This window comes from Canis lupus, chromosome 35 (assembly GCF_048164855.1).
Source record: "Canis lupus baileyi chromosome 35, mCanLup2.hap1, whole genome shotgun sequence".
NCBI classification, from domain to species: domain Eukaryota; kingdom Metazoa; phylum Chordata; class Mammalia; order Carnivora; family Canidae; genus Canis; species Canis lupus.
Genome location: NC_132872.1, coordinates 26,610,570 through 26,637,986, shown reverse-complemented (window position 1 = coordinate 26,637,986; position 27,417 = coordinate 26,610,570). Strand labels below are relative to the sequence as shown.

Genomic DNA, 27,417 nt, shown 5'->3' with positions numbered 1-27,417 from the left:
CAGAAGGGAAATGATACCAGAAGGAAACTTAACATCCTGTGTTCTTCGAAACATATTTGACAGTAAAAAAAAAAAAAAAAAAAAAATGTGTTAATGGAGATTTCAATTTATGTAGATGTAATATCCAATACAACTACAAATTAAAGGGGAGGGGATACAGGGTCATATATGATTCTTTCTATGTAATTCTTCAAGTGAAAAATTATTTTTTCTAAGTGGACTGTGAAAAATATGGATGTTACAGCTTTTAAAGATTTTTTAAAGTAATTTCCACATCCAACATGGGGTTCAAGCTCATAACCCTGAAATCAAGAGCCACATATTCTATTGTCTGAGCCAGTCAGGTGCCCCTGGTTATTGTAATATCTAAACAAGGCACACACACACACACACACACACACAAAAAACTATACAAAGAAATATAGTAAAAAATGAATAAGTTAAAATGAAATACTGAAATATGTTTAAATGATACAAAAGAAAGCATAGAAGAAGCAGAGTAACAACAACAAATAGGGAGGACAAATAGAAAACATAATAGAATGTAGGCCTAACCTAAATCCAAACATATCAATAATTCATTATTAAATATAAATGGTGTAAACATACCAATTAAAGGTATGGAATGGATAAAAGCATTATGGAACTATAGGTTCTCTATAATTAATTCACTGCAAATATAGTGATTATAGATAAGTAAAAAGATGAGAAAAGATTTACTATAAAAATGCTACTCAAAAGAAAGCTGGAGTAGCAATATTAACATCAGACCAACTTGATTTCCAGAGCAAAGAAAATTACCAGGAATAAAGATGGACATTTTGTAATAATAAAAGGGTCAAATCACCAAGAAGACAATTTTAAATGTGCAGTCACTTAAAAACCTCTTCAGAATACATAAAGAAAAACTGACAGAACTGAAGGAAATATATCCATGATTATAGTTGGGTAAATACTTTTCTCTTAGTAATGGATAGACCCTGGTAGACAGATAATCAGCAAGGATATAAAAGAACTGAAAATACCATCAACCTGCTAGATCTAAATGACATTCATAGAACAGTCAATCCAGCAATATCAGAATAGAACTTTTTTTTTCAAGTGTGTATAGAATATTTACCAAGACCATACTCTAAGTCATAAAACAAACATTAATAGATTTAAAACACTTCAAACCATTCAAAATATGTTCTCTAACCATGGAAGAATTAAATTAGAAACCAATAACACGTTAAAAAATCACCACTTAGAAATTAACATAAATAATCCATAAGTCAAAAAGGATGATTAAGGGGAATTTAGGAAATATTTATAACTAAACAAAAATTAAAATGCACTATATCAATATTTGGGGGGTCAGCTGACAGCATTGTATATGGGAAATATATAGCATTAAATTAGAAAAAAATGAAAGATATCAAATTAATAATCTATGTTTCTGTGTTAAATAGAAAAAGAGCAAACCTAAAGTAAGCAGATTGAAAGAAGTAATAAAGAATAGAAACCAATGATACTGAATATTGATACACAATAGAGAAAAATCAATAAAACCAAAAGCTGATTCTTTTAAAACAAAACAAAAAAACTTCCATAGCTTTGAAATGGATTCTAGGCTTTGAGTGGACCTTGTTTTGATTTACATATTCTCTTATCTCCAGATCCTAATTGAATTATTAGGTAATTCTTGCTACTAGACTTAGAAGACACTCTATATTGTAAAACTAACTTTTTGTGGCAACCAGTCAGTATTTGGGAGGTTGGGGTTAGGGCCTTGACCAGCCCTGGTAAAATGAACTATTTAGAAGTTAGACCTAGGAAACTGAAAACAAGTAGTACACCATAGTATTGTATTCTTATTCTCCTACTGTTTTGACAACATGGCTCTGTGTAACACACATGTATGTGTATATGTTTGAATCAAGACAGATTTAGAACACTGAAAAAATAGATGATTTTTTACAAAATAAATTTAACAGATTTCTGTTTGTATTTCTACTTAGAAATTATAACTTAATACAAGTGATATCCTAATATAGAACACTCATTGTCTGAGAATACCAAGATAATATATTTAAAACTGTTAGTGAGGTTTACATAATCTTTTTAATTTTGTGCTTTTTATTTCACATATGCACATTTTGAAAACCTGGAATAGGTGTATTTCAATAGTACAGATAATTTCATTTCTTGCTGTTAAGGCAAAATGTGTGTTGTATTTGATTATAAAATTTACAGTAAAGTATATAAACAAAAGTGGGAGAATTGAGTAATCACAGTATTAAGTTATATAAACATGCCAAAATCAGAACTTATCCATTATAATCAACATTCCATTCAATTTGCAGATGAATGTAGTAAGACTATCCTCTGTGTACCAACTTGCATTAGTGCATTATCAGCAAGTAAAAATAGGTTCATTGATAGCATAGTAAAGTAAGAAAAATGACCCTGAATGCAAATTATCCATTATGCCAAAAATCAATAATCAAATTCATAATAATTAAAATAAGAGATCTAATTTCTTCTTTCATGTCTCTCGCAGTATATCAGCAAATTCTGTTTTAAAAAAAATATATATATATATATATATCCAGAATCTGACTTCACATCCCTTCCATTAGTAATTGCCCTGGTCCAAGCTACCATAGCTCCTGTCTGGACCTCTAAACTCCCTTCCTAGTTAGTTCCTCTGCTTCCCTTCTACCCCAACAACAATGTTCTCCCTACATAGCAACTAGTGCCATTTTTGTTTTTAAAGAATAAAATCTATCACTCTATCCTTAACCTTTCAATAGCTTCCATCAGATAAAATCCAAAATATTACCAGAGCCTACTGGAGTTCGTACCTAACATGTTCTAGCTATATCTTTAACCTCCTTCCTAATACCTAGTTGCTCTCACTTATTGCACTCCAGCTTACTATTTCTCAAATGAGCCAAATTCTTCATCATCTAAGGACCATTATATTCTTTCTATCTGGAATGCCTTTCCTTGGATCCTTGCATGCCTCACTCCCTCATGTCACTCAAGTCACTCCCTGAGAGATGTCATCTCTGACTATTATATTCAAACCAGTGAATCCATCCCTCTCCCCTATTCTATTCTGCTGTATTTTTTCTTATTCCATTTTATCATGACTTGGTATTATTACATATATATATATTCATTGTTGGTCTTTCACACTAGAATATAAACCTCATGAGTACAGATATTTGTTCAAACACTGCATTCCAAGTGCCTAAGGACACTGCATGGTACCTATTAAGCCCATATTTATTGAATTAATAGGTAAGCCAATATTACGTGTTAATTTTTGCCATGGTTCACATATTTTGGGAGCATAATAAGGAAATAAAATTGGAATGTTAGTGAAGGTTAATACTGTGTTAATTTAAACAAAATATACTATGCAGTGCTTAACTATTTTTATATGTTCATTTCTATTCCTGAAGATATTCTTCAGCTTCCAACCATGAGAAGCAAGCTAGTGATCTTTTACATATGATCTTTTTCATTGTCTTAAGAATAGGTTGGGACTGAATTATGCTTCTGGTATAGTGGAATAAGTTTCTGATAGACAAACCTTCCTACAGATAACTAAAAATGCTGGGCAGCAACAAAAAATTCCACAAATCTGAAGGTTCTTGAGAATGAACAGGAGTAGGTGTATTTTGGAGGGGAGTTGGAACTTAGAAGGTGGCACTGCATGGGGTGAGTTTTCCATTACTCCATGGCTGATTGGATAAAAATAAAAAAGCCCTAAGGGTTTTGTTTTGTTTTGTTTTGTTTTTGTAAGTCAGCTCTATGCCTAACGTGGAGCTTGAACTCAAAACCCTGAGATCAAGAGTTACATGTTCTACCAACTGAAAGAGCCAAGTGCCTCCCTATTTTGAGACTTTTAGTCTGAGAACAGGCTGCAGTCATAACTAAAACCCTGGGCTGCTAAGCTTCTGATGGAATGCCAGCCATATTTTTGCCCTAAAGAAAAGAGGACAGAGCTTGGGACAACCAAAGCCACTGCAAAGTGAAGGGAAGAACATCCAGTAAAGGACAGATCTAGACAATAGGAGTCTAAAATTCTAGGTATAAATGTTCCCAAGTGTCTGGCTGAGTCCCAAACCAGGAACAAGCAAGGCAGATTCAAAACAGATTATAACTAGACAAAAATCATGAACTGAGATTTGGTCTGCTGTCTACAATCAGCAAGGCCAAGTTTGCAGTGTGAGTTTTAACAACTTAATGTCTCTATAAAGTAAAAATGGAATTACATAATAAAATCTACAGTTTCTACAGCACAGCATTCAAAATATCTAAGAGACAATCCAAATTTACTTGATATGTGAAGAACCAGAAAACTATGACCCGTTTTCAAAGTAAAAGATAATAGAGGTCAACACTGAGATGACGCAAATGAAATGATCAGATAAGGACTCTAAGGCAGTTGTAGTAAATTATTTCAATGAGATAAAGGGGAAAATGCTTATAAATAGAAATTTTCCGCAGAAAAATAGAAAATATAAAAGAAAACTAAATGAAATTCTAGAACTGAAAAATATTCAGATAAAATCTGAAAAATTTTAAAAATCACTGCATAGACTAACCATAGAATGAAAATGACAGAGGAAATAATCAGCAAGCTTGAAGATCTAGATCAATAGAAATTTTCCCATATGGAGAAGAGAAAAAGAAAAATATGGGAAAAAAAACAAACAGAGCCTCAGGATCCTGTAGAATAATATCAAAAGTATTTTTTGCATTATGTAGTTGGGAGTCCCACAGGGAAAGGAAAGAGAATGGAGCAGGATAAATTTTTGAGGAAATAATGGCTGAGATTTTCTGAAACTGAACGAAAGATGTAATTTATAGATTCAAAAAGCTCAGCAAACCCCCAGCAGAGTTAATACAGAACAAACCCCCTAGGTACATGATAGCAAATTGTTGAAAACCAGAGAAAATTCCAGAAATATCCAGGGTTAGATAGAGAGAATCAACCTTGTATACTGAGTAATACAAACTACTGTGGATTTCTTATCAGAAATGATCTATGCCAGAGACTGCAGTAAGTGTTGAAAGAAAAAAAAAAATCCAGAATGATAAGATAGAACACTAAGAAAAAATTTTATCAGCAGCTCTGCACTACCATAAGAAAGTTCTTCAGGCTGAAGGGAAATGGTACTAAAGGAAAACTAATTTTCAGGAAACAATAAAAATCAATGAGATGGCAAATATTTGGGTCAATATGAAAGTTTTTTTTTTTTGGCCTTAATGTCCTTAAAATACATGTAAATGTCTAAAGCAAAAGGTGTAGCATATTCTTCTGGGGTTTATAATATATGTATATGTCATACAAAAGACATGGCAACTGCAGTATAACTAATAGGGTGGATCATGAAGGATCTAAACAGTTGTAAAACTGCATTGTACATGAAGTGATAGAATATTCTAGTTGACAGTGTAAATTAAGAATGTATATTATAATCCCTATAGCAACTATTTTAAAAATATAAAGAGGTATATTAAAATGCCAGTAAATAAAAATGGAATTCATCAACTGATCCAAGTAAACATCATCCATAATAGGACAAATGAAAATCATGTACCACCAGCCACAAGAAGAACATAACATTACTTTTGTGGTATTTTTGCCAAAAATCATAGCTTGAACTTAACCACAAGGAAACACCAGATATACCAGATGGAAAGATGTCTCCATTATCCACAACCAACAAAACCAAACAAACAAAAAATTCTCCCTTAACATTCAAAAGTGTCACATCCTTGAAAATCAAGAAGAGATGAGGAACCTTTCTTGAATGAAGGAAACTACAAAGATATGACAAATAAATGTGATATGTGATCCTGAATTGGATCACTTTGCTATGAAAGACATTACTAAGAAAACTGGCAAAACACAAATGGGGTCTGAGGACAAGATAGTAGCACTTATTAACACAAACTTCTTGATTTTGAGGGTTATAGTTTGGTTATTTAGGATTTTAGGACAATGGTCATGTTTATTAAGAAACATATCAAACTAGGGGTGATAGGACGTCATTTTGACAACATACTTTCAAATGGTTCATTAAATGAAAGGTTCTTTGTACTCTTGTAATTTTTCAATAAGTATGAAATAATTTCAAATAAAAATTATCTGTAGATAAAAAGAATTTTATATAAAATAGCAGTATAAAGCAAATGGCATTCTCCATGAGAATAACCAGAACAGAATACAGTAGATAAATAATTTATTTTCAAAAAAAAAGTCTGGAATTGCTTCACTCATATAAAAATTGACTAGCTGAATATGTTGATAATTGCAAACCTTAGGGGAATGTGGATATATTTATTATAGGAGTTACAGAATTCTTCAAATTTATAGATATAATATTAGAAAATACAGCACTGCTACCAGTTTTTAGAGAAGGAAAAGCATTTTAACCACTAATCGTAAAGTTGGACCAGGTAACTTTCTGGATTTCACGATAGTTAATAACATTGACTTGACAACTTTTAGAATGAATCCAAGGTAATAGCTATAAGAAAGACAATTTTTATAAGAATGTCAAACAAGTCAAACTAATTTTTGCATACACTTGATTTTGGTCCTAAATTAGGTATTTGGTTAGTAGTAAGACTCCTCCTGCCTGAATTACTGGTCTGACCTGCCTTGGGCAAAAATTGGCAGCTGTAAACTCCAATTATATAGGTCATGCTAGAATCAGTGTACCAGTTTCTCTACCTGCATATTTCTCATACCTTATGTTTGTCATTTAATTGTGCAATGACTCTAAAGAATGCAGCAGAGTTCACTTAAAGGTAGTTTCATATAGTTTCATATTAGCATACCAAAGCCCTTGAATATTCTTATGTTACACATAGTATTTGATGATTCATAATGTAGTAGCACCCATTTACTGCAATATTTTCTCACTAAATCACACAATATATATGTTAATGATACATCTATCACTGGCCCAGTATTCTGTGCACTCCTAGTGGGCTTTGATGTTGCTTTTTATCTAACATAGACTTCATCTAATTATAAATTTGATTGATTACAAATTTCTCTAATTTTATCTAATATAGATTTCTAATATGAATATGTGTCAGTAGGTGTTTTAACTGGTTGTCCTTGCAGGACTTTGTGATCTGTACTTCTGGAGCTGTGACTGGTGAACTCTGTCCTGGACCCCAAGTACAGCCTGCCCAAGTGACTCCGTTAGGCGCTGTCTTCTCCCTTTGCCCACGTACATGTTTCCCTTATCACGCTGTCGTACAATCTGTAAACTTTTGGTTAGTTCTGTTTCCTTCTCTGAGACGAAGCTTCTTGATGGTAGGTCATAGTGTCATAATCCAGTCACCAAACACAGGACCTGGAAGTATTCAGTAAGAGATAATTGAGTGGGAAGAAGACTATAAAATGACTTTTTGTAAATGAGATATTATCTTTCTTTCTTTTATTTTTTTAGTATGTATCTCTCCCACCAAATCTCCTAATAAAGTTTGAAGCAGGTAACACTAGAGTAATGAGCATCAGATCAATGATCTTTAGATTCTATTTACAAATTTCAGAATTTTCCAATTTCCTGCTTTTTGTTTTGTTTTTCCAAAATGTAGGCTGGTTAATAGATTTTTTTAGTAAATATGTAAATTTTTTAAAGTTTTCTCATTACCTTCCTGGACAACTAAGGAGGAGTTTTGTCAACAAATAGGTACTGGTTAAATTTTATTTAAAGATTTTTTTTTTTCTAAGCTAGATTGTGTTTTATTTAAGCTATCCAGACTGGGGCACCTGGGTTTGGCTTTGGTCATGACCCAGGGGTCCTGGGATCAAGTCCCACATCAGGCTCCCTGTGAGGAGCTTTCTTCTCCCTCTGCCTGTGTCTCTGCCTCTCTCTCTCTCTCTGTGTCCCTCATGAAAATAAATAAAATCTTCAAAAAAAAAAAAAAAAACTATCCAGACCAAAATATACCTACAAAATGTACGTAAGTGGTAGGAAGACCTGGAATGAAAATTGCAGAATTTAAAATGAGTAAGTTAATTTCCGTTCCCCTCAGGCTGCATGTGGTTGATAGTTTTATAGAGACCAATTCTACACTGTGGTGTGGTTAGCTACTTCATATGATGATATACATGATTGATCATTTGAAGTGGAGTTCCTGTTGAACCAGATGGAAATGGAATCATTTTTTTGAGTTACTTAATACCAGCTGTGAGGTTCAAAAAAACCATTTGTACATTTAATTGTCTTTCTAGACTTGATAATTCAAAGTATGTGAATTTACTTACCTGAGAGGTAAATCAAATGACTTATAAGGAAACAGACTACCTAGAAGTGCTTAAGAAGTGCTTATTTGAGAAGCTGAAAGAAAAATATAGTAGAAGATAGACTATAGACATGTTAATATTTAAGAATGATTAATAATATGAGATCAATTATGAGAATTATTTTTTTACTTCAATATTTGAGTCAAAATATTCCATTGTAACATCTTGACTTCTGTTTTACCTTTGTTGATGGTCACTTCTTTTTCTCTTTACCGGTAAAAAGTTAGCTGGAAGAGATGAGAAAGGAAACCAGTTGCAAAGATGGACTGATGGAAATATTTGGTGTAGGATGCTTTTGTCCATTATTTGCAAAGCCAGTTAAATTATAGTTTGATGAATTTATACAAATCTTTCAAAATGGAGATATTGAGAAATTATATCCACTACAGTAACACTTGCTTTTATAAACTCCATACAGATTTTTTGTTACTACATTGAGCAGTATGGCAGTATTTTTAAATGAAATTTTTGAAAGATTGTCAATGATATTATTTCATAATAGATCATGTAAGATTTCCATAGATAAGTATGTCAAATTTATATTCAGTGGTACGTTCAATACTTTATCACCTCAGATTATAAACAAAGCAATAGACTTCTATTCTATTCTATACAAAGAAAACTCATGTAAATGAAATAATCTCAATTATGAGTGAGGTAAAGTCCGAATGTGAAAAATGGTTCATCTTATATGACAGCATGTATCATTTCCAGCTGCTTTCTCTCTCTAATCAAAACATTTGCTCACAATGACAGCTGCCTCTATGCCTTGTTTTTTAAACCATTTGCAACAAATTAAAATGGGACCAATGCGTCCATAGTAAGAGAACTCAGGATTCTGGGACATGTATGTTCCTAATAAGAAGAAAGCCAATTCACAAGCCAATCACCCATTTTACTTTTAGGCTTTGTTTCATGAAGCCCTAATAAAATTTGCGATCAACACTAATATAGTGCAGTTCAGAAATTTATAAATAATTTTTACAGAATAGCTCCATTTAAAATTGTATATCAGATACGCACAAAATAGAACTTGGCTTATGTGTTCAGAAGAAATATTTTAGGGAGAGCAATATAGGAATTCTCTCATACCATAGTAAATTCTTATTCTGAGCCATTATGTGTGTCATGTTTATAAAGCTGCATTAATAAAAGTTAATATTCTATATATGACTTTATATTTTAGATAGCATTTGAACCCAAAGACACATTGAAATGAATTGGTATAAGTAACTTTTTTGGAATACATCTCATAATCTGTTTGCCAAAGAAATCCTTCTTCTATTCATATACTTTTTAGAATATAATGATTTAGTATTACCAACTTTTGCGCTGTTTGAGAAATAAATATTGAATTGTTAATGTATTTTTATAAAGAACTCCTTTCTCTTTGCAATTATCATATTAAGAGAAGAAAAGAGTAAATGTAATTTAGGTCAGACTAACACATCTTAATTTAAACATTGAAAGATGTGTGTTTGAAAGATCTCAATCTCCACATGTTCTAGAAATAAAAGCCAGACAATACAATAAAACTTCATGCATCCCATAGAAGTCTGAATAACCAATTACTTAAAAATTTTACCATCTGCTCTCATTGAAGCAATAAGACTGAGGCATTTTCCCATGTTACAAACCATGATAATCAGAATATAACAGAATAAAAAATTCTAACATTTCCCCCCCTTTCTTATTTGCTGTTGTGGTTCTTAATGAAAACTTGAGCTATGCAAACAAAGGAAAGGGGAGGATATTCCCCCGCCCCGTCTCCTAATTGAGCGTTTACATCCAGTAATAGCTTTTTGCTGCCCTGGGCAGCATGACATTGCCTCATTTGGCCGCGCACAGCTATTATTCTAGGAGGCAGCTCGTGAAGTGCCCCAACCCATCTGCTTGCTTTTCATGGGCTGGTGCTCTCCTTGATGTTGACAGCTGTCTTAATATTCCTGGGCCACCTGCCACATAGTAAATACTGTGCTCTAAGATATATACAGAGGCTTATCCCTTTGGTGGACTTTTCAGAACAAGAAGCTTAGCATTTCTAAACACTTGCATCCTTGTTTAAATGGTTCAGAAATCAGCACTTTTAGTCTATTCTCATGCCTTTGAGGAGTTTATTGCTTATGCTTTGGGAACCACACTGTCATGAACTTCAGGTTTTCTCATGTATCGAATAAGCTATTGAATTGCGGTCTGTTTGTGGAAGTCACAGTGGACACAGGAGGTGGAGAGAAGAGAGTATACTGGCAGTTATTTCCTCTGTGAACCTTCCTGGAACCTTCTAGGGGTGTCCATCCTATATGCATGCTCTAAGAAAGATATCCCTATTACACCCCTTTGCTCATCTGTTTCCCCTATCAAACTTGACCCTTATGGGAAAGTATCTTAGTCGTCCCTGTGTCTCTAAGAATGAGCATGCATCTGACACATTAGCTGGCACTCAGGGACAGATCCAGGTTTGGAGGTATCTCAAGGTTTTTACAACTTGAGGGTCCTTTTTAAAGAAAAAATGATTTAAAAATAAGAAAAATTAAATCAATGAGTGAAAAAAATAAATCATGCAAATTACCAATTTTAAAAAGTTGAGGGTGTTCAGTGTGGTTCAGTTGATTAGACGTCTGCCTTTGCCTCAGGTCATGATCCCAGGGTCCTGGGACAGAGCCCCACATCAGGCTCCTTGCTCTGTGAAGAGTCTGCTTCTCCGTCTGCCCCTCCCCACAACTCATTCTCTCTCTCTCTGACAAAAGTAAAATCTTTAAAAGAAACTCAACTAACAATACAGACATCACAAAATCTAGAAAACCAATATATTTTCCATTACCTCCTTAGCATACCTCTACTTTTTCTTTTAATTTTGATAGTATACTCTCTTGTAGCCTTTCATATGACAATGATTTTTAATTTTTTAAAGTAATTTCTATACTCAGCATGGAGCTCAAACTCCTGATCCCAAGATCAAGAGTCACATGCTTTACCGACCAAGCCAGCCAAGCTCCCTAATGATGATTTTCTAATATCATTTTCTATACGTTTGGTTGAGTATATTATTGATGGAAGGGCCGTGTAAACATGCAACACTCCCACCCATATACTCACTGTAGTGCTGCTACAGGTTTGTGCCCTACAAAAAATTCTGATGAATTCTATGTTACATAATTTTCATATAAAAAATTTGATGCATTTACAGTTATAAAAATTGTATACATTGCACTATTTTTTTAAGATTTTATTTATTCAAGAGAGCACAAGCGAGCAGGAGCAGGTTGGGGTGTTGGGGAGGGCAGGAGGAGAGGAAGAAACAGATTCCCATGCTGAACAGGGATCCCTATGACCCCAGGATCAACCTACTGAGCTACCCAAGAACCCCTGTACTGCATTATTGAATGTATTACTGCTATGAGAAAAATTACATCAATTAGAAGGGATTCTTCCTCTTGTGTTTTGTCTTTGGATGCCTGGAATAATTTTCCATAGTCCCCTTTTGCTATTGTACATTTTAAATCTTGTTTCTCTTCTACTATCCGCATATTTTCAGTGTCAGGGGTCTTGGGATCTGTTTATATCTTAATAGGACCTCTGGTCTTGCATCTTCGATATAATGCTTAATGAGCTGCACAATAGACAAACTGGAATTTAAGCAATAACTAGGGATCCCTGGGTGGTGCAGCGGTTTGGCGCCTGCCTTTGGCCCAGGGCACGATCCTGGAGACCCAGGATCGAATCCCACGTCGGGCTCCCGGTGCATGGAGCCTGCTTTTCCCTCTGCCTGTGTCTCTGCCTCTCTCTCTCTGTGTATTACTATCATAAATAAATAAATAAATAAAATTAAGCAATAACTAAATTTTGAAGATACGACCATATAAATATACCTCACTAAATCTAAACTAAATATATTTCCTACTCAAATTCCCTGGAAGATGCCAAAATGTCCCCCAATAAATCCAACAACTACTAAGTTGAGAAGTATGATACTGGGGGGTGGGGTGGGAATCAAATGGAAAGAAATTGTGATATTTATCCATTGCACTTAAAACATTTCCTTGTATAAATTTCACAGAAACACATGACCATGTGATCACATTTCCAGGTTCATACTGGAAGAGACTGTGCCTGTGAGGGGCCTTGAGACTTCAGCTTCATCAGCTTCACAGTAGATAGTTTCTACTTTAGGCCTTCGCCAATGTCTGTGGAACAAATGGGTGAGCAAATGAGGACAACTGTGCTAAATTGTCATCTCTGACATCCTCACAGCTCTAAAACTCATTTTTACAGACTTCTTAATGCAAGGAATACTAATAACTTAGTATTCAGAAGTTACTATGTGTCAGAACATAAGGATGTAGGATATCTAGAAACTGATAAAGACTAGAAAAGTAAATTGATAAAAAAAAATTCAGGGGTCATTGTTTTATGGCTTTAAACTAATCTTTCATAGAGTTTGCCTTAATGGAGGCAGGGCATAATTCATATTTACAATTCATTCAAAGTACTGCTTTGTTCTACCACAGAGTGGAGATTCGAGTATCCTTAGACATTGCTTCCTTCATGAAGTAGTTGCTTTTGAGGGAAAAAAAAAATCTATCATAGATCTCTATTGGCCCAACTGTTAACTTTGGGACCTTTAATAACATCTGTAATATCTTAGACTTTTACAAGCTGTTCATCAATAGAAGGGATTCTAGCTAGAGGAGCAGTAGTGTTATTTCCACTACTTATATTATCCTCAGCAACACTGTAGAAAGTTTTTATTAAAGACTTTACACATGACGATTCTAATGCCTTCTCACTTATCCAGGATAGTGGCTATGGAAGAAATATGGCTATCATAGCATTTTCCTTGAGAAATTCTATTCTTAGAAAGCTATTATTATTAGTTAAAATCATAATTCAGTACTAAATCTTGCTGGATCTCACCCACTTTTATCCCCAGGAAGACTTCCCAAACAATCCACCTGCTGGGTGGGCATTAGGGTATAGGGCCCGCTTTTTACAGTACAATTGGGGACACATCTGGTAGTCAACATTCCTTTGGGGAGATAATTATTCTCTGGGCCTTCTAGCTGGAGGGAACAGTTTGCTTCCTAATCTCTTTGTTCTCATGTTCTCTGGGCTTTCTAGTAAGTTGGTATTTAAGGGAGATTCTCCCCTGAAATAAGGCAAGAATTGGGAACTTTACTTGTCCTATGTATTATTCTAGCTTTTCCCTGTTTTCTCAGACTCACAGAGAAGGAGGAAATATTTCTAAATGAGAAAGCACTGGTAAGTCTTGAATCCAAGCTGAAGGGAACTGGGCTGATTTCACTTTGGTGAGTTGAATCAAAGCCAGGACAAATTAGGGTGAGTGTCTTGGGCTCTGCAGCAGTTAGTAGGGGCTGGAGTGCTTCTAGGAGGCAGCTATGGGATGGCAGGGAAGCTCAGCTGCCACCAGCTGATGCTGAAAGAACTGGGGCTTAGAGATGTCCATTTTACTCAGAGCAACCTTCTCTTCTCCAGCGCCCCAAAGCTGGGGGAGGGATGCCCCCCAAGGTGCCTTCCTCCCCTAGCCAAAACTGCCTTGGACATTTCATTTACTTGTAGACAATTTTTATACAAGTAAATGTCTGAGATCTCTGTAAATATCCCTGATTTCTACAGGTCTCCTGAGCAATTCGTTTTAAAACAAGCAAACAAAAAAAACCCACCTGGAGTGGAGGGGCCTCCGTGTTTTCTGTGCTAGCCACTAGGGTATATTAAAAAACAAACAAAACCTTTAAAAATCCATAGTACTGTATTAGTGAAATAAGTCAGACACAGAAGAACAAATGCCACACGCTACCACTTGTAGGATCAGTCTAATACAGCCAAATTCATAGTAGAGTGGAAGGAAGGTTCCCCGGGGCTGAGGGAGAGGGAAACAGGAGCTCCTAGTCAAAGGGGACGAAGTTCCAGTTACGAAAACTGAGTTCTCCCTGGAGGTGTGCTGTGCGGCCTCGTGCCTACGGTTAACGATACTGTATCGTACCCTTGATTTCCTAAGAAGGCGGTAAGTGTTCTCGAATAATAAAGGGGCAGGAGGAAATCTCGGAAGGTTTACGGCATAGATGGTGATGGGGGTTTCCCAGGTGTACGTTTATCGCCAAAGCCGTGAAGACGCAGGCAGGAATTCTGAGGGCGCGGAGGGAGACCCGGGACGGCCCCGGCGGCGGCGACACTGTGCTCGCGTGCAGCAGCCCCAGACGCGGCTTTGCAGATTCCAGTTAGTCCGTGACACTAAGAAGTATGTTTCAACAAATCACTCGTGTCTCGTCAGGGTCGTTTTTGCAACACGGAGTGTGAGAACCGTAAAGCCCCTCCGGGTTGGGACGTGTCTGCGCCCGGGAGGGGCCGACCGAGAGGCGGACGGACAGGCCTACGGGGCGCCTGTGCCCCACGCCCCTCCCCGTGGGACCGCGCCCTGGGGCGCGCCCCTGGCACCCGGGGGGCCGGACGAAAGGCCGCGGGCACTGACGCCCTGGCCGGCTCTGCTCTCAAGCCCGAGGTGGCAGCGTCACTCACAAGTCCGAGCGCTGTTCTCGCTCCCTGGCTGCAGAGAGAGCGGAAGGCAAACCCGTAACGAGTAAGGGCGGCGCGCACAGCCCGGGGGCTGCGGCCCGAGCTCCTCTGCGCGGGAAACCCCAGGCCGCGCGACCCTCGAGCGCCTCCCCCGGGGACCCCGCCCGCCGAGCGCCGCGCGGGGCCGCGGCCTCCGGCTCCTCCCGGGACGGGGGGCGGGGCCTGGGCGCGGGGGCGGGGCCGGCGCGCAGGGAAAGCCGCCGCCGCGCCCGCGCCGCTCCCGCCGGGGCCGGGCTGAGCCGCGCTGGCGGTCGGCGCCGCGTCCGTCCTGCCGTCGCCGGGCTCCGGGCGCCGCACCGCGCCTCGCCTCGCCCGCTGCCCGCGGAGCGCCCGGGCCGGCCGCCGCGCCGGGGACATGTCCGGCGGCCGGAGGAGGGGCGGCGCCCCCTGGCACACCTTCTCCCGCTTCTTCGCTCCCCGAAGCCCTTCCCGGGACAAGGCAGAGGACGAGGACGAGAGGCCGGGGACGAGCCCGCCGCCCGCCGCAGGCCGGGGCGCTGCCAGGTGGGAGCCGCGGGGACGTCGGGGGCGCCGCGCCGGCCCGGCCGCCCCCCACCCCGCCCCTGCCTGCCCCCCCCCGCCCCCGCCCCCGCCCCCGCCGCGCGCCGCTTTCTGTTCTCCTTTCTTCCTCGCGGTTCCGCCGTCCCGCTCCCGCTCCCGCTCCCGCTCCCCGGCCAGGTCGGGCTGAAGCGCTGCCCCGCGGCCGGGCGCCCCCCGCCCCCCGCCCCCCCGGACGTGGTCGGGTCCCGGCTCCGCGCGTCCTGCCGGCGGGAACGGGACCCCGCTCGGGAGCCGACGGAAGGCGCCGCCGCAGCGCCCGTTTGGCCGCCGTCCGGTGTAAATTTACTCAAGATGATTTTTTTTTTTTTTTTTAATTTAAAGAATTGTGACAGTGAGTTCCAAGACTTGGTCAGCACACGGAAGCCGCGCTAGTTGTATTTCGCGCCGCCCGCACCGGCTGGCCCCGCGCCCCTGTGGGACCCTCTGCCTCGACTTCCCCGGCGGGGCCCGGGCGGCCGGGGAAGCGCGCTCGCCCCACAGCCCGGGCGCCGCCCTCCCCGGCTGTGGAAGTGGACGTGCTTTCAGACGGTCTTCCCGAGCCTTCTCACCCGCTCCTTGCTTTAGCTCCTGATGGGGAGCGGCCTGTCCTCGCTGCCCTCCCAGGCTGCCCCGGAATTGTGCAATCCGGGTTGAGGGGAAGGACGCTTCTCTAGAAAACTGTGTTTACCTCAGGTTTGAAGACTTGGTGGAGGACTTCAGAGGAAGCCGCTGGGAGGCGGAGCCGCGTCGGGGCGCGGGGCTCATTAGCACTCAGGTCTCGAGGTTTGATTCTAGTCGCCGAAGCGTCCCTCAGTTTCCCTGCGTGCGAAGCGTTCCCACTCTGACGGTCTGGAAAGAGCACAGCTTTCCCAGAAAGCGCCTGCCGTGGGTCAGCTTTTCCAGAGGCTTCAGCTATTGTTGCCCTGTGTCGGGAGAATTTAAAATTCGGCGTTACATACACCGTAGTTAAAAATAGTTTTTGAAGCCTGACCGGGCTCACCCAGAGTGTCAGATGGGCCGGTGTGGGCGGTCGGCCTGAGGCGCCTGCGGGCGCTGGGGCACTACCCAGCTTGTGTGAGGTGGAAGCGGCTTTGAAAGGAATCCCGAGTAGACTCAGCAGAAGTCGGAGACTTGGAGTCGCTGTTCGGAGCAGGCCGGCCAACTTCGGGTTCCGAACAGAATTGTACTGAAAACGCCGCTTGCCTTGCTGCCCTAATTGGGCTTTTTAGACCCCTCTCTGATCTCCTCTGTCTCTGGCCCTGGCCACCCACTCTGGCAACTAGCCAGCCCCCTGTCGACCTAGCACCTCTCCGTTGTCACCATCTCCAGGTAGGCACCGCCGAGGTTTGTAACTGTGCTTCTGAGAACACTAATTTTGTCCTCAGCTTTTTAGAACTCTCCAGAAGTTAAGGGGGCAGCAGATAATCCTTCACTGGGTGTTTTACGTTTAATTGAGCTTGAATCTTTCTTTTTTCAAGAACGTAAATTACACACAAAGCCTTTATTGAAAGTTTAATGAAACAAATGGAAAGTCTTCTTAGTACCCAGTGTCCTAGTAACACAACACCCTGGTGTTAACAAGATTGGAAACAGAATTGCGATGTTAGATCTAAGAACTGTGCTCTTATTTCAAAATGAAAGGGTATGTTGGCTGTTTAATTTGCAGTTTTAATGGGAGCCCAGTTTGCCTTTTATACTGGTGACCCCAACAGCAGACATGCAGTGCTTGGAGTGAGTAGTAGGGATGTTAAGATGACTGAAAAAAAGAACCTTTCTCACAAGAAAGTAGAAGACACTGAAAAGACCACTTGAAAATAGTAGTATTAGTACATTTCATGTATCTAGCACTGAATTTATCAAAATAGTTTTAACAATATTACAGTTGAGGTTGGACGAATCTTTGTGATCAGTGTCCCCATTTTACTGTAAAAAGTTAAAGAAATTTGCCCAAAGTTACTTTTCAGTTAATGAACAAGTATTTAAGTCCAATGCTATACCTGCAACTCTAAGACCCTGTAAAAAACATTAAGGGTTAATATCTGCTTTCTGATTTTTCAGTGTACTTGAAATGGATTCTCTCAGACCTTAAGCTTGTGTTGTACAGTCTCCTTATTTGCACTCCCAGTGTTGCTTATGTGAATTTTACTATAAAACTTACGCATGTACAAATACAAAACGGAACTTAACAGAATTCCTTAAGAACAGAATGAAAAATTAAGCATAACCATATGACCAGTAAAAGTAAGTGCTTTTTTTTGTTTTTGGTTTTTTAGATTTTTATTTATTCATGAGAGACCCAGAGAGAGAGAGAGAGAGAGAGAGAGAGAGAGAAGCAGAGACACAGGCGGAGGGAGAAGCAGGCTCCATGCAGGGAGCCTGATGTGGGGCTTGATCCCGGGACTCCAGGGTCACGCCCTGGGCCAAAGGCAGGCGCTAAACCACTGAGCCACCCATGGATCCCCTAAAAGTCAGTTTTTACGCATTATCTTAAAAACTTTTTTGGCTCTTCACAAAACGCATATAATACCAGCTGGGACAAGCACAGGGTCTTTGGTGGTTGCCGTGACTGGACAACTGTGCTCTGCCATGACTCAGGTTTTCCAGTATTCCCTTATTTGAGCCATAGGAAAGCCTTTGCTTCTATGGAGTGCTCTAAGTTATTTGGGCTTCATCTGGTGTGAACACCTCATTTACGTATTGAGTTTGCTGCTATCCTATTCTCGTTAACCTTTGGCAACTAAAAAAAGGTCTGTTAACATCAACACTGTTATATATGCAGATTCAGGTATGGACACTTGAATTGTTCGTTAGTATTCTTCTTGGGTGACTGACCAGGTCTAGGAGGTGCTTATATTTATTTTAGACTATGTAGAAAATAAAAAAACCCTGAAGTTTTCATAGGAAACTTGAGAACTCCGAGTTCTGTGGATCCCAATTTGAGAATAACTGCTATATATTTTTTTAAGATTTCATTTATTTATTCATGAGAGACACAAGCAGAGGGAGAAGGGTCCACGTAGGGAACCCAATGTGGGACTCGATCCCAGGACTCCAGGATCACACCCTGGGCCAAAGGCAGATGCTCAACCACTGAGCCACCCAGGCGTCCCTGCTATGATGTTTAACCCAATTTATAAGCACACAAGTAAAGGACTCATTAGAAGTTGTAGGGGAGAGCAGGGAGCAGGCTTCGTGGTCGAGGGAGTTTTACCTGGTTCTTCAGGGCATTGGTAGTGTTGTATTAGAGAACTTAGCTAGGAAGACCGAATTAGGGAACAGGTGTTCTACGTTGAGCAGAGGCCTGTAGGAGGTTATGATCTGTTGGAAACTATATACATCAGTGGGACAGAGAGAAAGAAAGGTTGGATCTAGGTCACAGAGGTCTCTAAACAGTATTTGGCTCTTAAAGTTCAGACTACTTTTGTGGGAGCCTGTTAGACACTTGCTAGAATATGAAATTTGGAAGATACCTGCCTATTAACGTTCTCCACTTTGAGAAAATGATTGCTTATTTTTGTTTCTTTGCATCACACATGATGGGCCTGTTTAAAAGGAACTCTGTGTGATATTTTAACTCATAGTTAAAATTTATGACGGACTAACTGTACACATTACTGGGCTAGGTACTTTTTTTTTTTTTTTATATGATAGTCACAGAGAGAGAGAGAGAGAGAGAGGCAGAGACATAGGCGGAGAGAGGAGCAGGCTCCATGTACCGGGAGCCCGATGTGGTCTCCAGGATCGCGCCCTGGGCCAAAGGCAGGCGCCAAACTGCTGCACCACCCAGGGATCCCTGGGCTAGGAGGTACTTTTACTAGCAGCTTCTCATTTAAACCTCAGCCTTGAAGGTTGGTATGCTTATCACTGTTCTGACAATTGAGGAAACTGAGGGTGGAGAGTTCTTAATGGTGAACGCTGTTGGCATCTTGGATGGAACAATGCTTTGTGGAACTGGACTCTGCTGTCCTTTGCGGGACATTTGGCATCCATGACCCCGCCCATAATTGCCAATAGCATCCTCCAGTAATTGGGATAATTCAAACACCTCCACCCAGGTGGATGGGAGGTAGGATACGACTCCCATGGAGAATGATTTACCCCAAATCATGAGAGTAGTAAGTTTCAGGGGTGAGATTTAACCTAGGTTTCTCTGACTCTAAAGCTATGGTTCTTTTTTCCACACCATCTTGCTCACCACCTTTCAGAACTTTGCTCATTCAGAACACAGTTGAATATATAAGTCAATTGGAATTGTTCATACTTTATTCCAGAATGGGTGGCAGAAATGTGGCCCATTTCAGATTGACTCTTCTTGGCTGTTTTTTTTTCAGTGTTATAGTATATTGTTATTGAGAGAAAGAAGGTAAGACGCTCTCTAGCCAAGGACAGGGGCTGTCTTATTCATCTTGGTGTCCCCTTTACCTAGCTCAGGTGAGAAGTGTATCACTGTTGATAGAGCATGAAGGCACTTATTAGTGGTTTTCAACCAGAGGTAGTACCCCCCACATTAGGCATTTAGAGACATGGGGGATCTCAACACAGTGTTTGGCTTTCTCTTTAAAGTTCAGAGAATTTTTGCCTGACACCTGATGTTGAATGGGTCAAGCCAGCATGCTAATGGTTCGCTGTGCAGGCGATATTCTCAGAAAAATGGCAGTAGCGCCTCTGATGCATGAGAGCTACTGGCCTTCAAGTTAAAGAACGAGTGTTGACCACAGCATCAGGTATGTGAGGAAAGGGAGCTTTGTTCTCTGAATTTCTATGGTGATTGTGTTTTCATTGATTTGAAAGCACTATGGAAAATAATTGGTAATTAGTTTAGTTGAATAGGAGATACCTGTGTGGTCTTGAAGGACCACATCAGTTCATGCCATTCGTAATAAAGATGACTGGGAACGTCCAGAAGTCCTCAGCAGTGTGTATTTTCTGAGAATCTTGAACTCCCAGGTTGACCGAACGCTCAGAAGCTACTTTTGGCAGTAGAGTAGAAATAGAGACTCTTTTAGGGTGTTGAAACCATATATCATCTTTCAAGTGAGATATCTATCTTTGGGGTTTAACAGGGTGTCTGCCAGATGCCTAATTTAGGGACTCTTTCTTGGTTGAAGCTCAGTTGTACACTCCAAGTGTTAAAGTCGCAAGTACCACACATCGTCCTACAATAAATTTATGTCCTCAGAATTTCTAACTGTATTAAAACAATGATAGCCTTTTTTTTTTCTTAGAGGAAAATATGTAAGGGGATATTAGCAAATTTTGTAAAGAGGAAAATAATGTTCTCTTCAAGATAAGATATTTCATTTTTTAACCAGAGCTCTGGTGAAACACACAGCAGCCTAGGTATTGCCAGAAATGCTAATACAATGGCAGTTGTAAGAAAACATAGGCTGGTGTAAATTTAAGCTGAGGAAAATAATCTGGGATATCTTCTGTGAAGTTCAGCATGAAATAAAAGTTTACAATTTCATTTGTTTGAAGTCTGTTCATTCCCTAAATTTGAATGGCTGCTGTGTGTCAAATATGGTACGAAGCAGTGGGGATAGAGATGAGTGAATGACTAAAAGTGCCCTCAAAGAGGTCATAAATTAACAGAGGAGATACACATGTACATCTCTGCTCTCAAGATGAGCTCATTATAAGCCAAAAATGTGTTTGGCATATGTGACTTGTTTGGTTCAGAACATGCTTACTGCTTGCTTCATGGCTGTCAGCTATCGTATGAGAGCTTTATTGGGGCTTTCAACATATCTTCCCACATTATTAGCTTTTCTGTGAGCATGGTTTGATTAACATCCTTTGCCAACCAGAATATTAGGGAGATGTGAATAGAAAGTGCTTTTCTTCTGTTCTTGCTCTTCTTAGGCTCTACAGGTGTGGCAAGTTCTAGATGGAGGCAGAGAAGCACATCCTCTTGGGAATTAACATTTCATATGAGTGGAGATCCTTACACAAAATAGCTTGGTGCTGACAGAGAAAGAAATTGAAGCTTTGTAACCAGAAAGAACTCATTCTTAATGTTTGGTCGGCAGTTGTGATGGCCGATGGTAGAACTCCATCCAGCAGGACTGTCCCTCCATGTATAATCCCTGGGGGTATTTAATTGCAGTAAATTAATTTCAATTGCAGTAAATACCCCAAAGCAGTAAAATAACTATTTTCTTAGTCCAGTGTTTTGGGGTTTTTTGTTTGTGCTGTTATTGTGTTTGTGTGTGTGTGTGTGTGTTTTGCCTAACAGATTAGTGACAACAAAACTAAATTGTCGTTTATTAAGGCCCTAATCAGACCCAAGCCCTGTGCTTGGGACTTTGAAAATATACATTCACTTAATCCTTAACAGACTTTGTGAGAGGTATGTTTATACTGTCTTACAGAACTATAAGGCTTGGAGAGGTCCGATAATTAATCAGAAGTCTCACAGCTTCTGTGGTAGAGTCAGAGTGAAATTCTCCTTCCTGAATTCAGAGCCTGCCACAGCGTTTATGTGATTGCTTCCTCTGCTTGACTTAGGAGGACCCATAAAAGAAAGCTGGCTCTAGAAAATGGTTTGGAGTGGAAATAAAAGACAATGGCATGCAGCTGGATGTCTGCCCAGATGGCTTGGGTCAGCACTCTGTACGATAAAGAGTTTGTGGTCCTGACAACTGGGAAAAGGAAAACAAATGTATATATCAAATTATAAATTTGTATTTAATCCCATGAGAACGGTCAACCTCTTTCAAAAGACGTGCAGATGGAAAGTACAGCAAGATGCCGTATTCCACCTAATTGATAAGCAAAAATTGTAGTTTACCCATATCTAACTCAAGTAGTGACTGGTGGGAGAATAAACTGGTACACAGCCTTAGACAGGTTCTCTCAGCACGGATTCACATATTCTGATTCGGCACAGGTGTAAACAGTTTGCCAACAGGCCCAACATTGCCTATGCAAGGCTAGCTGTGGCATGTTGCTTTAATAGCAAAAGAAATAGTTGTATCCTATCAAGTGGACTAAGTGATAAATCATGGTCCAGTCATAGAATAGGATATCACACAGCTGCCAGAATGACAAAACTTCTTATGTGCCATTAAGGAAATATCTCCAAGTTTCTTTAAGAATGATAGCAAGCTGGAAATCATTAAGTGTAGTATGCTCCCTTTCCCATATAAATGGGGAAGTGTGAAATAAGTCTGTTTCTGTGCTGTGTTAACGGGGCGGCAGAGGGGATAGGAGACTGGCTCAAGAAAGGAACAAGCGAGAGAGACTTCATTTTATATCTTTTTATATATTAAAATGAATTACCTATTTCAGGGGAAGAGAGACTAAGACCTGGTGAATATCTGTGCATAAAGAGTGAAAATCAAGAGAATTTGTATTGATCCTGACTTGGCAGAGATCTTCCAAAGGATGAATGAACTGTATTAACTTGTTTGAATGAGAAGAGTTGCAATTAAAGCTATAAATAAATAGAAGTAATATTTATAATGCAGAGAAATTTGATTATTTTGACTGTCACTTAATTGACAGTTTGAATTCTGAAAGGTGATGACAAAATTAAGATTTTTTTTTAAAGGACTAATTTTAAAATTATTTTTATAATTTGTATAAACCTATATACCATTATAGAAGACCATAAAGCATCACTGTTGAGTGAAAAAAAGTTCAAAATCCTGAAGAGAACTACTTTTTCATAAAAATATGTATATATGAGGAAATGCACATAGGAAATAATCTGAAAGAATAGTATTTGGGTAGGGATACGAGTTGTACTTTTTTCTTTCTGATTATTTCATATCTGTTTTACAAATCATCTGTTCCTTATTAAAAGGACAAAAAAATGCAAAGTATTGTGGTCGATTTAAAAAAGCAAACAAATGCAGTTTGAATATCTAAATGTGCTCTGCTTGTATAGGGTTTGCATTCGATTGTGAGAGGGTACAAAATTAACAAATTCTAGAATATGTACTCTGAAGTACCGTAAAGCAGGATGAGGGGATGGGACATGATGAAGGCAGTGACTCCAGAGTAAGATGTAGATGGGATGGTCATGGAAGGCCGCCCTCTTGGGTAACATGTGAGCAAAGACCTGGATGATACTTGGCAGTGAGACAGAAATATGAGGAAAGAACTTTCCAGGCGGAGAGGACAGGCAGCTCCAGGGCCCTGGGGCAGGATCGTGTTGGCACAGAAGCCACAGTGAGCAGAGACAACAGAATGGAAGGGACAGTGACTGTCAATGATGTGGGGGAGGGAGTCAGGGCCAGAGGAGGTAGGCCGCGGTAGGGAGTTGAGATGTTTACTTTTTGAAAGTGTCATTTGGGCATGTGTGTGTATGTTTATATATTGATGCTAGGAGAATTTGCCTTGAGAAAGAATTTGGGTTGGAGGCTGGAGGTGAAGCCAGCCTTGGTCAGGCTCTGGGAAGGCACAGTCTCACCTGTCCTTGGATCTCCAGCAGCCCTTCCTTAGGACAATTGCATGACTACTGCTATATGAATGAGTGCCCGTTTTTTGAGTATTGAGTTCATGTCACAAAAAAAAGATTGAGGGTGTTGATTCATGTGAGGTAGGTCCTAACTGTTCAGAATCTGAAGGGTATGAGAGAGGGGACTTTGGGCGAGGGGAGCGGTTACTGGTGTCGCATAATGACAGCTCAGGTACACATCAGACATACCAACGTTCTCTCTAGCCTGTGATTGAACTGCAATTATGGGTCTGATTTTGGGGGCACGACATGGGACCGGAAGTAAACCAGCTTCCATGTGGATATGTAAATTACAGGAGAAGGCTGACATAACAAGCGAAGGACTGTCAGAAGAGCCTAAGATTGCAAAGCAGCGGAGCTTCATCGTCGTGTCTATTACCCTCCCTCTTTTCTCCCAGTTTTTCTCCAAAGAGTTATGAAATGCAAATGCCAGATGTTTGAGCTAAAATACAAGCTATTCGACTGCCTTAAAATTGCAGCTTTTAGTTACCTTTTAATTTGAAGCCTAGAAATAGTGCCATAACCACCCGTTTTATATTCTGTTAATGGTCATTTAAAAAATACAAGTACTATTCAACTGCTGGCAGTCAGTGTTTATGAATGGACAGTTTTCCAGATGACTGTAAATTGTCAGTGTGGAACTCTTTGTCCCCACAGAAGCAGGTTTGGAAATGCTGATGGTGGCTCCAGGCCAGTGCACTAAAGTCACTTTAATCCATAATATGCCTGCAGCATTATATTGAACAAAGAGAACCTCTAGGCTTGCTGTGTGAAGCTGCGTTTGTAAGGAAAAACTTCCAAGGTGGTGTAGATGCCCCCAAGGCAGCAGCAGACCCTTCTAGAGTCTGTGGGGACAAAAGGCCGTACTGTGTTTTAAAGACCCCAGGGAGGGCTAAGAAGGTGGAGCCTAAGGGAGTACAGAACAGGCCTTGAGGTGGTCTCAGTAGGTTGGAAACAAGGACTATACATGTTTCTGCCTCTTTCTCAGAATGTCCTGCTATTAATTTTGATACTGAGTTTGGTTCTTCGTTGGTCTCTCTATTCCTTCGAAAACTTCAAGGTTAGTCCACCTGTTTCTTTTTCCATCCTCCCTACCACCGGGGGATCATATGGGATTTTAGATCTGGCAAAGAGCTGGTCTGACACGCATTTCATTTCTATTTCAAAAATCAGATCTGGAAAGGTGCATTTTGACTGAAGTGACTTTTGTCCTTAAGGTCTATCCCTGAGACAGACATCCAAGTCCGTTTTGCAAAGCATTTTGCTTACTAATGACAAGAGGAAAGGGTGTAGATAGGTAAAAGACCCCTTCTTGTTCCACATTATTTGTTCATTTAGTTCTTATAGGTAAAGTCACACCTGGAGGACTATGAGTTGATCACATTTCAAAGGAAGGCCTGATTCTGGCTGCTTCTAGAGTTTCACCTGAGGAATGGTGTCAAGTGGGCCCTAAGGTAAGGAACAACATGCCAGGCAGGAGGCCGATGGAGTTGTGGTGGAGAGGGTGCCACTGTGTAGGGGACTAGGGGACCAGAGAGCTTTATGTTCGCAGAGGGGGGAGGGGTGCAGGGAGAAAACAAGAGATTTGCCTTGACTCTCTTTCTTTGTCCTCAGCCCCGTGGGTTCCTCTATTGCACACCCGACCTCATACAATGGAAGTGAAAATCGGAGTGGGAAGATCATTTCAGGCCCCATCAGGCTGAGTGGGATGGAGAGGAAGGAGAGTAGGGAAATCCTCATTTCCCTATGGAAAGTCCCTGTGGACGGTGAATCGGGGGACTGTGTACATGTATAGGGCGTTCCCAAATTGGGGACTGCGTTTTATCAAGTGGCTTTGTGTTTAGAGATGCTCAGAATTACTGCCAGTGATGTCTTCACCAAACATTGCCTCCTTTCTAAAAATGGCAAGAAGTAATAGACTTCTGCTTCCGTAGAGAAGTGGGCAAGCCTCCAGAAGACAGTTATGAAAGCTGTATTCAGTTCTTTAACACCTCTAGATTTTTCTGGTACAACCACAGGAATGATGTGTGAGAGAAAAGGCGGAGTAGGAGGCAATGCCCAGACTGTGCTCCAGGAGCAGCGAGGAGTGGAGAGCCTTCCTCCCTCACTGTGTCTCCACCCTGTCCTCCTCCAAGTCTGCATGCTTCCGTGTGTGTGTGTGTGTGTGTGTGTGTGTGTGTGTGTGTGTTGACTAGGAAGTTGCCTTCCTGCCTCTGGAGGAACTGAGTCTGGGAGAGGCCCAGCAGCATCCCTTGTGCTTCAGGCTGTGCTGTATGCTGAAAGGGGATACTCTCTTGTTGGTCTCACTCTGTACACGTGATATTCAGTGTGCTCGTTAGGGCCATAGCTCTTTGCTAGGGCCAGGAGCTCTGCAGGGCATGGGCGTCAGAAAATGGGTTATGTCCTACGTGACTGAGTTCTCTCCGTAATTGTCTACCTACCCTTTATTAACACTTAACACATTTAAATAATATTAAGTGGAGATGTCTTGGACTAGATCATTCTCTTCCCTATACAACTTTCAGTTGTTGGCTTCTGCTGAACGTAGAAAGGCTCCCCGACCATTGTTTCTCAGTAATGTGGTCAGAGAGCCATCTGCTTCAGGACTGCCCTGGGAAGGGGGAGTCAGTTATTGAGTATGCGCATTCCTGGGCCCCTCTAACTGGAGTCCTTGACAATTGGGCACATGAATTTGCTTTATAAATATGATTGTCCATGATTGTGGTGCATCCAGGTAGGGATTCTGAAAGAGTGAGGGGAAGGATTCTGTGTGGTGTGTTGACTGCTCAACCCCTAGCACCAGGAACAGAGCCTGGTACTTAAAAGGATCTTAAAAACAGAGGGGACAATACTTATCTGGTGAGTGAGTGACTGAGTGAGTTCTTGTGCCCCATTTTTGCTTCTTATTTGCTATGGGTTAGGGAAGCTTGTTAAAATTTAGTTAAAAAAACTAGAGAATAAGACACATTAACAGGATAGGGGTTTTCCTCCACATAAATTATTTGAACTCTAGAATGTTGATGTGCTCCATTTTTTTTCTTGGCCCAGAGGTTTGTATTCATTTGTCTGGAAAGTAAATGGTTAATGGCTGCACGTTGGATTACTGGTTTTTAGGTATGGTCTAAAGAAGTTGCTTCAAAAATGAGCAATTTCTGTGTTACTTTGACCTTGATAATTTCTGTGGGCTGTTTTGAAGGATTAATTTCCAGAGTTCTGTTAGCTAAGTAAGATGAGGCTGTTTGGAAATGCAAGATAATCTTATTTGAGCCTATGTGTGGTTATGATTCCTGCCCCTCACCCCTTGCCATGAGCAAGATGTGTGCTTTCTAAAAATACTGCTATTGAACTATTCCCAGGTCCAAGAGGGGAGGGGGGTTAAGCTGTGAAAAAACAGTAAGAACGGATTGTCAACTTTCATAAGGTTTGGAATCATCTGAATTTGAACATGTTTCTCTTTCCCTCATATATTTAAGAGTCTAAGAATACTATTCCA

At 40.5% G+C, this 27,417-nt stretch overlaps 2 protein-coding genes and 2 long non-coding RNA genes across 6 annotated transcripts in view; 2 read left to right on the top strand and 2 right to left on the bottom strand.

Moving 5' to 3' along the window:
* ARL6 (ARF like GTPase 6) overlaps positions 1 to 12,170 on the top strand; it is a 64,446-nt gene extending 52,276 nt beyond the window's left edge. For both annotated transcript variants that reach the window (XR_012024457.1, XR_012024453.1), the window contains one exon: positions 7,139 to 12,170. The gene's annotated coding sequence lies outside the window, so the exon portion shown is untranslated. The remainder of the gene's footprint in view (positions 1 to 7,138) is intronic.
* LOC140625080 (uncharacterized) lies at positions 6,153 to 17,009 on the bottom strand. Its single transcript, XR_012024463.1, has 3 exons — positions 16,149 to 17,009; positions 8,511 to 8,556; positions 6,153 to 7,373 (listed from the first exon to the last, which is right to left on the bottom strand). It is a non-coding gene; the product is annotated as an uncharacterized lncRNA (long non-coding RNA).
* Positions 11,327 to 15,031, bottom strand: LOC140625082 (uncharacterized). Its single transcript, XR_012024465.1, has 3 exons — positions 14,331 to 15,031; positions 14,011 to 14,048; positions 11,327 to 12,513 (listed from the first exon to the last, which is right to left on the bottom strand). It is a non-coding gene; the product is annotated as an uncharacterized lncRNA (long non-coding RNA).
* CRYBG3 (crystallin beta-gamma domain containing 3) overlaps positions 15,245 to 27,417 on the top strand; it is a 102,098-nt gene continuing 89,925 nt past the window's right edge. Inside the window, exon 1 of one of the 2 annotated variants that reach the window (XM_072812305.1) lies at positions 15,245 to 15,424. In XM_072812305.1, the coding sequence (XP_072668406.1) occupies positions 15,276 to 15,424 (149 nt within the window). In that variant the 5' untranslated portion in view covers positions 15,245 to 15,275. Of the gene's footprint in view, positions 15,425 to 15,781; positions 16,790 to 27,417 lie in introns of those variants that run through there. The other variant, XM_072812306.1, reaches the window with a different exon arrangement.